Source organism: Equus caballus, chromosome 15 (genome assembly GCF_041296265.1).
Source record: "Equus caballus isolate H_3958 breed thoroughbred chromosome 15, TB-T2T, whole genome shotgun sequence".
Taxonomy (NCBI): Eukaryota; Metazoa; Chordata; class Mammalia; order Perissodactyla; family Equidae; genus Equus; species Equus caballus.
In genome coordinates, this window is record NC_091698.1 from 33333253 (window position 1) to 33342722 (window position 9470).

At 52.3% G+C, this 9470-nt stretch overlaps 1 protein-coding gene across 1 annotated transcript; it reads left to right on the forward strand.

Moving 5' to 3' along the window:
• Positions 1 to 653: 653 nt before the first annotated feature.
• On the forward strand, positions 654 to 9242 carry CD8A (CD8 subunit alpha). The gene is made up of 7 exons (XM_014731049.3): positions 654 to 817; positions 3237 to 3433; positions 3522 to 3887; positions 4512 to 4637; positions 4858 to 4965; positions 5581 to 5611; positions 7939 to 9242. The coding sequence occupies exons 1-7, from the start codon at positions 654 to 656 to the stop codon at positions 7988 to 7990; spliced, it is 1044 nt and encodes a 347-aa protein (XP_014586535.2). The 3' UTR covers positions 7991 to 9242.
• The last annotated feature ends 228 nt before the right edge of the window (positions 9243 to 9470 follow it).

Below are 9470 nucleotides of genomic sequence, written 5' to 3' on the forward strand. Positions count from 1 at the left end.
ATTTTCACTGGGAGAGACCAGAAGCCCTGGAAGGGACCAGGGTAGAAGTAGGGTGGCCAGTTAGCAGACCACTGCAAAAGTCCAGGCAAAAGATAATAGTAGCCTAGATGAACTTGGAGGTCTGGGGTGGAGGAAAGCAGGAGTGACAGAGGTGAGGTAAAATCATCAAGTCTTTGTGACTGAGATAAAGCAAGGCTCTGACAACTCTAGGGTTCCAAAGCCTTTCTAGGTCCAAACAAGCTAACTCCTTCCAAGGAGACACTAACATCTCCAAAGACCTAGATGGGCAAAGGGAGAGAGTGGGCCGCTTCCACAGCCGTGATTCCAGGTTGTCCCTGAGTCAGCATCTTCGGAACTGTGGCACAGAGCCCTGATTAATTTCCCACCGCTGCCCTGCCCAGCTGTACATTCTGAATATGTCTTTAATTCATGCTAATTAAAATGACTTCATTTCCATGTTTTAAGAACAAACACTTTGAGAAAAACAAAGACCTGTTTAATTCAGTGTAGAAACTGGTTACTCCCTTACCCTGTCTCTCTCTGGATGTTTTCAAAAATAAGGGGCTTGCTTGACAGAGTTCAGCTGTTCTCATGTCTTCACGCCATCCCTCGGGACTGCCGCAGCGTGGGCTGTGGAAGGTTACCTGGTAGTCATGGGCTGGCCCCACCCAGCGCTCTGCACACCTGGCCCTCCAGCAAGCAAGCATCCCCAGGACTTGCACAATTGCATCTGCTCTCCGGCCTGCTGCAGGGAGGATGTCATTGTGGTTACCTTGAGACTGCACCACACTCTCATTGGGGTCACAAAGCCTCCTTGGTGGGTTTGACGTGCCCCCCCATCAATCTCTGTACAAAGGGGCTGCCACCCCCAAGGCTGACTTTTTTCTTTACTGCAAGGCTGGAAGGACTCCAAGCCAGCTGCAGCTCACTTCCGGGAGACTGAGATGGGACTACTCTATTTTCAAGCACTGCACCCCATAATCCGGCCATCATCTTACTCAGGGACCTGGTTCCCAAGCTCCAAATAGCTGCCGGTTGACTCTGGCTCCCCTCCAATGCTTCCTCCAGAGGGCGAGGGATACTTCCATGGCTGGTCAGCCTCTCTACCACCCTCCTGATTTCCTCCTTTGGCCAGCAGGGCCATTTGACACTCCTCCTGCAGTGGGAACAGAGAGGCAAAATGGCAAACTATCTAAAATGAGGATTGCCGCGTTGGTAGACTTGGCTGTTTCCTTTTCATCCTCATTCATGTGAGTTAAGGGACAGCACTGTCTACACAGCCAGGGATACACACACACACACACACACACACACACACACACAGAGGCATACGCACATACATGCACATATGCATACATCTATATGCCAGGGGATCCACTGCTGTGTATCGCAGTCATAACCATCATTTCAAAGAGTTTTTCTTCCCCAACCTCCCTCATCTTCCATTTGGAAATGTGACATGTACTGGTGCAAGTCCTCAATGATACAAATACATTTATCTACTACAGCCTTGCTAGCAATTGCAAAAATTGAGAAACTGCTTAAACGTCCACTAACAGGAAAGCTAAATTATGGAACATCCATGTAAAAGGCATTCATTTAGAGGAATGGGGTAGATTTACATGTGCTGACATGAAAAGCTTTTTTCTTCTTCTACTGTCAGATAAGTAAGGAAACTTGCAAAAAATATACACAGTACAACCACAGTTGTCTAGAATGACATAAAGGTCTGTTTATGCACAGATGATATCTGAGGGACACACTCAACTCTGTTTTCTCTGGAGAATGGATGGTGGCGAGGAGAGTTGAGACAGGGAGCTTTCCCTGTATTCTTTTTTGTATTGTCTGAAGTTTTTCAAGCATATGTAACTCTTGTCATTGAAAAGATACTTTAAAAAACGTTTCTAAATATAAAATGTTAAAGGTCCCAAGTTAGAGACCCAAGAAGGGCTGGGGGGCACTGATATCAAAGTAATAATTTAGAAAAGTCCATTCAACACTCAAGTTCAGACCCCATGAGGGGAGTGCAATTCTGCAAACAGCTCAGCCCAAGCTGTGATGTGACATCTGGGGGGTGTCTGGGACATGGTGTGGGCAGAATTCCCAGGTGGGGCAGACACACGGAACAGATAATGCCAGGTGGCTCGACTCTAGAACCAAGCAGCACCCACTGTAGGATTCAAAGTGGGAAGACCTGGGAAGCCTGAAGAAACCGGAGGACGGCACCCCCTGGGGCTGGAAGGGTTCAGGAGAGCAACAGACAAAAAGGAAGGGGACACGTGCATGCCAGGGGGAGAGAGGGCCAACTGCCTCCAACCAAGCGCTCACCCAGGCTGCACACGTGTCCCTGCAGAGCACCCAGAGCTGGGGATACAGAGAAATGAGATTCAAGTCCCAGAGCACCAGAGCTGGTCCGAGGGCTTACACAGAACTGGTTCCAGGCAAAGGGAACAGCAAAGGCAAGAGAACCCGAGTGAGCACACAGCAGCAGGGGACTGGGCAGAGGCTGGGAGGGGCCAGCTCCTGCAGGCTCTGAGCTAAGCGAGGGTTGAGCTTCCAGCCAGTCCTACAGGTCATGGGAGGCTGCAGGAGTGACATTATCAGAGCTCCCTTATGAGAATAATGATCACAGCAGGGTGGCTGGAGCACTGGCCAGGAGAGACTAGTGCGGAGGTTGTTGCAATGGCCCCAAGAAGGGGTATGGCTGTGCGATGAGGATTAGCAGCTGGAGGAAAGCCCCAAGGGTGTGGTGGGCAGAGGACTGCCAGCCCCACCCTACGCTCTGGTGGCTGCTGCCCCATGAAACTCTCTTCACCGGAAGGGAGAAGGTCCTTCCTCGGTGAACACTCCGATGACCCGGTCCAAGAAGCGGGAGTCACTAACTCCTCTTCCTTCTCAGCCCTCGGTGCCCACTTTGCAGACAAAAAGCCCCAAGGTGACAGTGCTAGAGAGACTTGAAGTGAAGGCAAAGAAAGTGAATACTTCTCTCCCCTTTCCTGCTTACTCCCAGCCTCACTTCTTGAAATTTCTCTTTATCCTCTGTCTCTGTCACTGCCACAAAAGAGCCATTACCAACGGTCATTCCCAGCCCTTCTCCTCATGCTCAAACTCGCAGTTCTCAGCTGCCCCCAGCTGCCCCGCCAGGCTGCCTCGACGGCCTCCATTCGCGGACCCCAGCCCCCTCGCTGGGCTGGAAGGTGACAACCGCGAAAAGGAGGGCGACTCTCTCCTGATAGGGCTTCGGGTGACATCACATCCTCCAAACGTGAAATCGGGCTCCGTGGCCGGCCCAAGGGCGCAACTTCCCCCCTCCGCGCCCCCTCTGCTTCTGCGCGCCTCGGCTCCCGTGGGAACTTCGAGCTGAGCCGCGCCGGGGAGCGCGCCATGGCCGAGCCTGGGACCTTCCTGCTCCTGCCGCTGGCCCTACTGCTCCGTGAGTTTGCGACCCTCGGGAAAGGCGGGAGATGGGCTGGCGGGGGGCGCGGGGCTCCGGGCTCAGCCTCGCTGCCTGCCCTCTGCAGACGCCGTCCTCGCCCTTGGGTCCAACGCGTTCCGGATGACGCAGCCGGAGGGGCCCCCGCAACCGGGCAAGACGCTGAACCTGCGCTGCCAGGTGCTGCTGTCCAACCAAGCTCCGGGCTGCTCGTGGCTCTACCAGCGGCCCGGCCCCGCCGCCCGCCCGGTCTTCCTGATGTACATCACCAAAGGCCGGATCAAGACGGCCGAGGACTTGGACACCAAGAAGTTCTCAGGCGAGAGGATCCAGGACGCCGTCTTCGGCCTCACCCTGCACCACTTCAGCGAGAAGGACCAGGGCTACTATTTCTGCTCGGTCCTGAGCAACTCGATAATCTACTTCAGCCCCTTCGTGCCCGTCTTCCTGCCAGGTCCGGGCGCTGGGGGTGCGGCACCTCTCGGTGGGGGATTTGGGCTCACCTCTGAACCCGTTTTTCACACGGAGGCCCCGCTTTGGAGCCTCTTAACGCCCCTGAGGGCTACTTACTGTTCCCATTTCACAGACGAGGAAACTGAGGCTAAGGTGCGGCTGGGTAGGGACTGAAAGGATGACTCTTTAGGTCCGGCAGATGTGGGCTCGAGTTTAGGTGCTTGTGTGAGCCCAGGCAAGTTACTTAAACTCTCTGAGTCTTCATTTGCTCGTCAGGAAAATGAGTCTATCAACCCGAATCCACAAGGTTCCCGGTTGAGCCCTGGAGAGAGGCTGGGTGGAGGGGAAAGGGCTCCTGCGTTCCCGTCCGAGGCGCCAGGTGCGCTTCGCGGAGCCCGGGACGCAGCAGGCTACCGCGCCCGCCGCGAAGGGGTCAGCGCGAATCCGGGAGGTCCCACCCGGTCTCTCCTGCTCTGAGCGCAGAGTGCGGCGCGGGCAGCAGTCTGTCGCTCCTCCAGTGGAAAACCCGGAGGAGGCGCCCCGTTGGGCAAAGGTGGGGAGCTGGGGGGAGACTCGCGTCCCCAGCCCCAGCCGGACCCCCAACCACGCTCTGTTGCTCCCGCAGCTAAGCCCACCACGACGCCCGCGCCGCGACCACCCACGCCGCGACCACCCATGCGGGCGGCCACCAACGCGTCGCAGCCGGTTACTCGGCGCCCAGAGACGTGCCGGCCCGCGAAGGGCAGCCCGGGTGAGGCGGGCGCAGGGCCCCCGGGAGGGGGTGAGCCAGGGGCCGTGCGGACCGCAGGGAGAGCCCCTGCCAGGGCCAGCCCTGATCCTAGAAGTAGAGCCGTAGGCTAAGTGGTTGGGAAACCAAGCTCTGGAGCCCTGAGACGTGCCTGGACTGGCGGGGTGGGGTGGGGGATCCCGGGCTCGCTCCTAAATGTCCGCGTCTTCGGTGTCGACAGTAGGTAAGAAGTGGCTGGACTTCGACTGTGATATCTACATCTGGGCTCCCCTGGCTGGGACCTGCGCGGTCCTTCTCTTGTCACTGATCATCACCATCATCTGCAACCACAGTAAGTCCTAGGGAATCACGGCGGGGAGGGGTCTGCCCCACTGCGGCCCTTTGCGCCGCCTGCTCCAGCTCCCCTTGCGGCTTGAGATTTCTGGGACTGCGGAGGTGCATCGGAGGTCCAGGCACAGCTGATTTCTTTCCTAGAGACAGAGCTCGGGAAAGCCCCTGCCTGCCCCTTTTTCCACTCTGGGGGAGGTTTTTAGGAAGACAGAGCCCTAGCCCCGGAGCAGCAGCCACAGGTAAAATCCTGCAGCGAGCGCAAAGTCCCCGCTTGTGACAAACGCCGGCGCGGGAAGGGGCCGCCGTGGCCCCGGGACCAGTGCCCAGGCAGGCTGGGTCAAAAACACGACGGGCTGAGATTTACCCTTGGCTCCTTCCCCCGCGACCCCCCTACCCTGCTTTGGATCCCACGCAGGCGACTGGACTAACTCCATTCACCCGCACCTGTATTTGCAATGTTTTTTAAATAGATGAGAAGAGGGATGGAAAGGAAGCCCTCCCCTGGACTCTCAAGAGTTATAATCCTAAAGAAACAGGAAAAGAGAAGGAGAAATTATATTGGGGACTATGGGGGGTAGGGATACAGTTGCTTTATCACTTTTTTTTCCTCATCCAGGGAACCGAAGACGTGTTTGCAAATGTCCCAGGTGAGTCTCTTAGAACCCCTGGGCATGCTAACCCCGGGCAGCCCTGGGCACAGGTCCTGGCTTCCCAAGCAGCAGGTGGTGGGAAACGTTCCCAGAGAGAGGCCACGGCAGTGGAGTCCTGGGGGCGGGGAGTCAGCATGGTGCCGCAGCAAAGAGAGGCAGAAGGCAGGACAGGTGGAGAAAATGGAGGCCCAGGTTGAGCTGCTGGGGAGAGCAGTGTGACTTGGGTAAACCTTCTTCTTATGTGGCCTAGCACCAAAAAACCCATCTGAAGGATTTCCCCAGTTAATCCTAGCTCCCCGAAAGATGTGGGGGCTCTTTATCTAGACGATTCCAGCTGGGTTTTGTTGTTTTCTTAAGAGAATTTTTTTTGCTACTTGTTTGGTCTAGTTTCTTGAGAGTCAATCTTTTATCACCTGAATCAAATAAATAATGGCCTGGGTTCCTAATTTCCCTATGCCAACGCAGAGCTTTGATTTGCTGCTGAGGACTGGAGTGGAAGAGGAGGGGACCAGAGGCAGGGGCAATTAGCTATCTGGCAGCTCAGGTGACTCCCCCATCCAATTCCAGCCCATGATCATTCTGAAATGATCAGGAAAAAAGTAAAAACAAAAGCCAGTGTCGGGAAGAGAGGAGAGAGGCCTCAGTCCCCACCCCTCACCCCGCTCCTTCGTGCACAGGCTGAGGCAGCCCTGTGCTCACGTCTAAGGAGCCCCTGCTCCAGCCCCACACTGAGATGGGGGTGACATTCAGCGTCTGTCTTATCCTCACAGCAGCCCCATCTCACAGAGCACTGGCTCAGAGATCAAGAAACATACCCAAGGTGGCAGAGACATGCTTAGACTTGGATTATCAATGATAATAATAATAATAACCATTTGATGAAAGCCTACAGTGAAACAGTTACTTGCTTTATATATATATATTTAATTTCAAGTTTGATAACAACCTTTAAAGTAGTTACTGTGGCCACCATTTTACAGATGAGGAAACTGAGGGTTGGGACATTTACTGACTTGTCCAAGGCCGTATTACCAGAAAGTAGCAGAGCTGCAATGTCTGTCTAAAGCTCAGGCTCCTTCTGGTGGTTGGGGGCTGGGGGTGGAGGGGGTTAAGGATAACCAACTATATTCACCTGTTCCTTTCAGTAGATGAAAATATTTCAGATTTTATACCTGGGGTTTGCCTTTCACACTCCTTGCTATGTCTCTGAAGGAACACAAAGTCAACATCTTTTTTTTTTCTTTTTTGAGGAAGATTAGCCCTGAGCTAACATCTGTTCCCTTCTTCCTCTACTTTATATGTGGGATGCTGCCACAGCATGGCTTGATGAGCGGTGCTTAAGTCCATGCCCCGGATCCAAACCAGTGAACCCTGGGCTGCTGAAGCAGAGCGTGCGAACTTAACTGCTACGCCACTGGGCTGGCCCCATACATTATTATTTTTAACAACGGAAATGTAATGAACTTCTGGTGCATATGTTATAGGTGATATACCAAGGGGATAAAGACTTTAAAAACAGCGAAGGATTTTTAGCATTTTCAACACTTGAGGTGCAGTTGGAAGCTTTTGGAGGAGAACCATCCCTTCTATCTTTTCTGAAAATTCTCATTTTGAAATGAATAACTGAGAATAAAACTCTGCCCTGAGATATAAAGCTACGCAGATTACGCACAACTGAGTTCAGAGACCTGAGTTGATGTCCTGAGTGATGACGGAGGGCAGCTCAGCTTCAACAGAGAGGTTTTGGAGGAGGTTGTGTGTAGACACAACACTCATGATGAATTAGCACATTTAGGAGGCGCTAGCCCAGTACTGAATTAACACACATTTTTAGTGTGACATCAAATTTGGGTGTCAAAGGGACTTTAGGTAAAGTAGCTCTGCTTGCCTGACAGTAGTGGTTTGCTCACATCCTCTCTATTCCCTGTGATCTTCCTGGGGGCTGAGAATCAGGTCAGCTGGTGATTTTGGTTATGAGCCTCCTCTCACCTCCATGGGATCTTGACAAAGCCTCCAGGAAGCTACATTAACTGGGTTCAGATCCTGGCTCCACCACCTCCTAGTTATGTGACCTTGGGCACCTTCCCTAACCTCTCACTCCCAGTGCCTACTCCCCAGGTTGCTGTGAGGATTAAACAAGATGGTACAAGTAAGGCGCTTGGCAGGGTTGCTGAGGTCATTCACCCAGTCCCCTGCTGCTGCCCGAGGGACAAGTCCTCAGAACCTTGAAAGGCTGGGAGGCCGGGGAAGCTGGGTAGACAGAGATGGACGCGCTGCACTGCAGGAGCTCTTGCTGCAATGATGGTCGCCTGCCTCTCTTTCAGGCCCCTGGTCAGACCGGCAGGCAAGCCTACCACTTCAGAGAGATACGTCTGACATGGCGACAGGCCTTGTGCAACAGCCACTACAAGCACTCAAACTGAGAACTCTCTGCACGAGGAGAGCAACAGTCCTTCCCTTTTGGTTTTTCCAGCCTTCCTTCCTTATGTATTCATTGTCATTATTATTTTTGTGGGGGTGGGGTGGGAAGGGTTTCTTTTTCTTCATGTGTTTACTTTAATTGATACAAAACAAGACTATCTAATGTCAATGGTACACCGCAAGGGTTACAGTACCGTTGTGCAAACATGCTGGGGTAAAGTGCGGGCAGGCCAGAGCTACCGCAAGCTGTGTTCTCAGAATCAGGCTGTTAGAGCTGGCAGGGGGCCTCAGCCCCCACTCAGCCCAAACCTCTTTCTCACCCATTTTAGGAGGGAGGAGGCTGAGGTCCAGAAATGGGGAGCAGCTTGGCCATTCAGGTCTTTCTTCCGGAGGCCTCTGTCTCAGCATGAGGTGCTGTGTCTCAAACGGCAAGGGAACGAGTTATTTCTTGAGCACCTGTGATACACCCGTTACTGCACCCAGAGCTCTGAGAAGGTAATGAAATAAGGCAAGGGAGCTTCTGCCTTGGACAGAGTTCTATAACATAGCTGGACAAACTTCTTCATAATCAAGTGTGAAACTGTATAGGCAGGAATTCCTCAAATAGATGGAAGGGGTGAACCGAATCTCTAAAGAAAACCTCTGTGAGATCCCTCAGTGGAGACAAAATGGCTCTCCCAGGCTTTGCGTTGCAGAGGGACCCAGGAAAGAGGAGAGGCCACCTCTTTACACACATGATTTGGGCTTCAGGAAAGTTGAACAGAGGGCCTCCTGAATCCCTAAACTTGAGATGCCATATCTGAATGTGCTCCTGGGGTCACGAATGACTCTTTAGTTTGTAAAGGCAGAATTGTCAGCGAGCTGCCAGCACAGCCCCTGGCCTCCCCTTGCCCAGCGGATGTGAGGATGTGGCAGAACAGATTGGTGAGGAGGCTAAGAGCGGAAAGTGCTGCCCTGCACATGCATTTCCGTCCTCAGAGTGCAGCACAAGAAATGTGTGCTCGTTGCAAGAAAAACTAACACAGATAAGGAAATAAAGATCACCAGTAATTCTTTACCTCAGATGTAATCCATTGTTACTATTATGGCGTACATTCTTCCTGATTATTTTCTATGCATAAATGTAAAATATATCCTTGGCTTTTTAAAAAGTGGGATTGCATTATGCTTTCATAAGTGGCTTTAATAAACAAACATTTATAGCATACGTTTTAATGGCAAAATAGCATTCCATTTTTGGTTGTACCATCATTTATAATAATATAATAATAATATAGTAATAGTTAACTACTACTCAGCATTTGTTTTCAATTTTTCAGTACTATAGTAACACTACTAAAACTTTGCACACCCCTTTGTTTCTTTAGGATAAATACCTAAAAGTAATTGAGTCGGTCCACACCTTCACCCTGGACTCCCCATTTTCACATCAATT

What these genes read in the sequence shown, in the direction of transcription:
- CD8A (XM_014731049.3), top strand. Translation starts at nt 654, where the DNA reads ATGGGCTGGCCCCACCCAGCGCTCTGCACACCTGGCCCTCCAGCAAGC. An exon ending in GCCCGCGAAGGGCAGCCCGG is followed by an intron (nt 4,638 to 4,857) that starts GTGAGGCGGGCG and finishes TGTCGACAGTAG; the next exon opens with GTAAGAAGTGGCTGGACTTC. An exon ending in CACCATCATCTGCAACCACA is followed by an intron (nt 4,966 to 5,580) that starts GTAAGTCCTAGG and finishes TTCCTCATCCAG; the next exon opens with GGAACCGAAGACGTGTTTGC.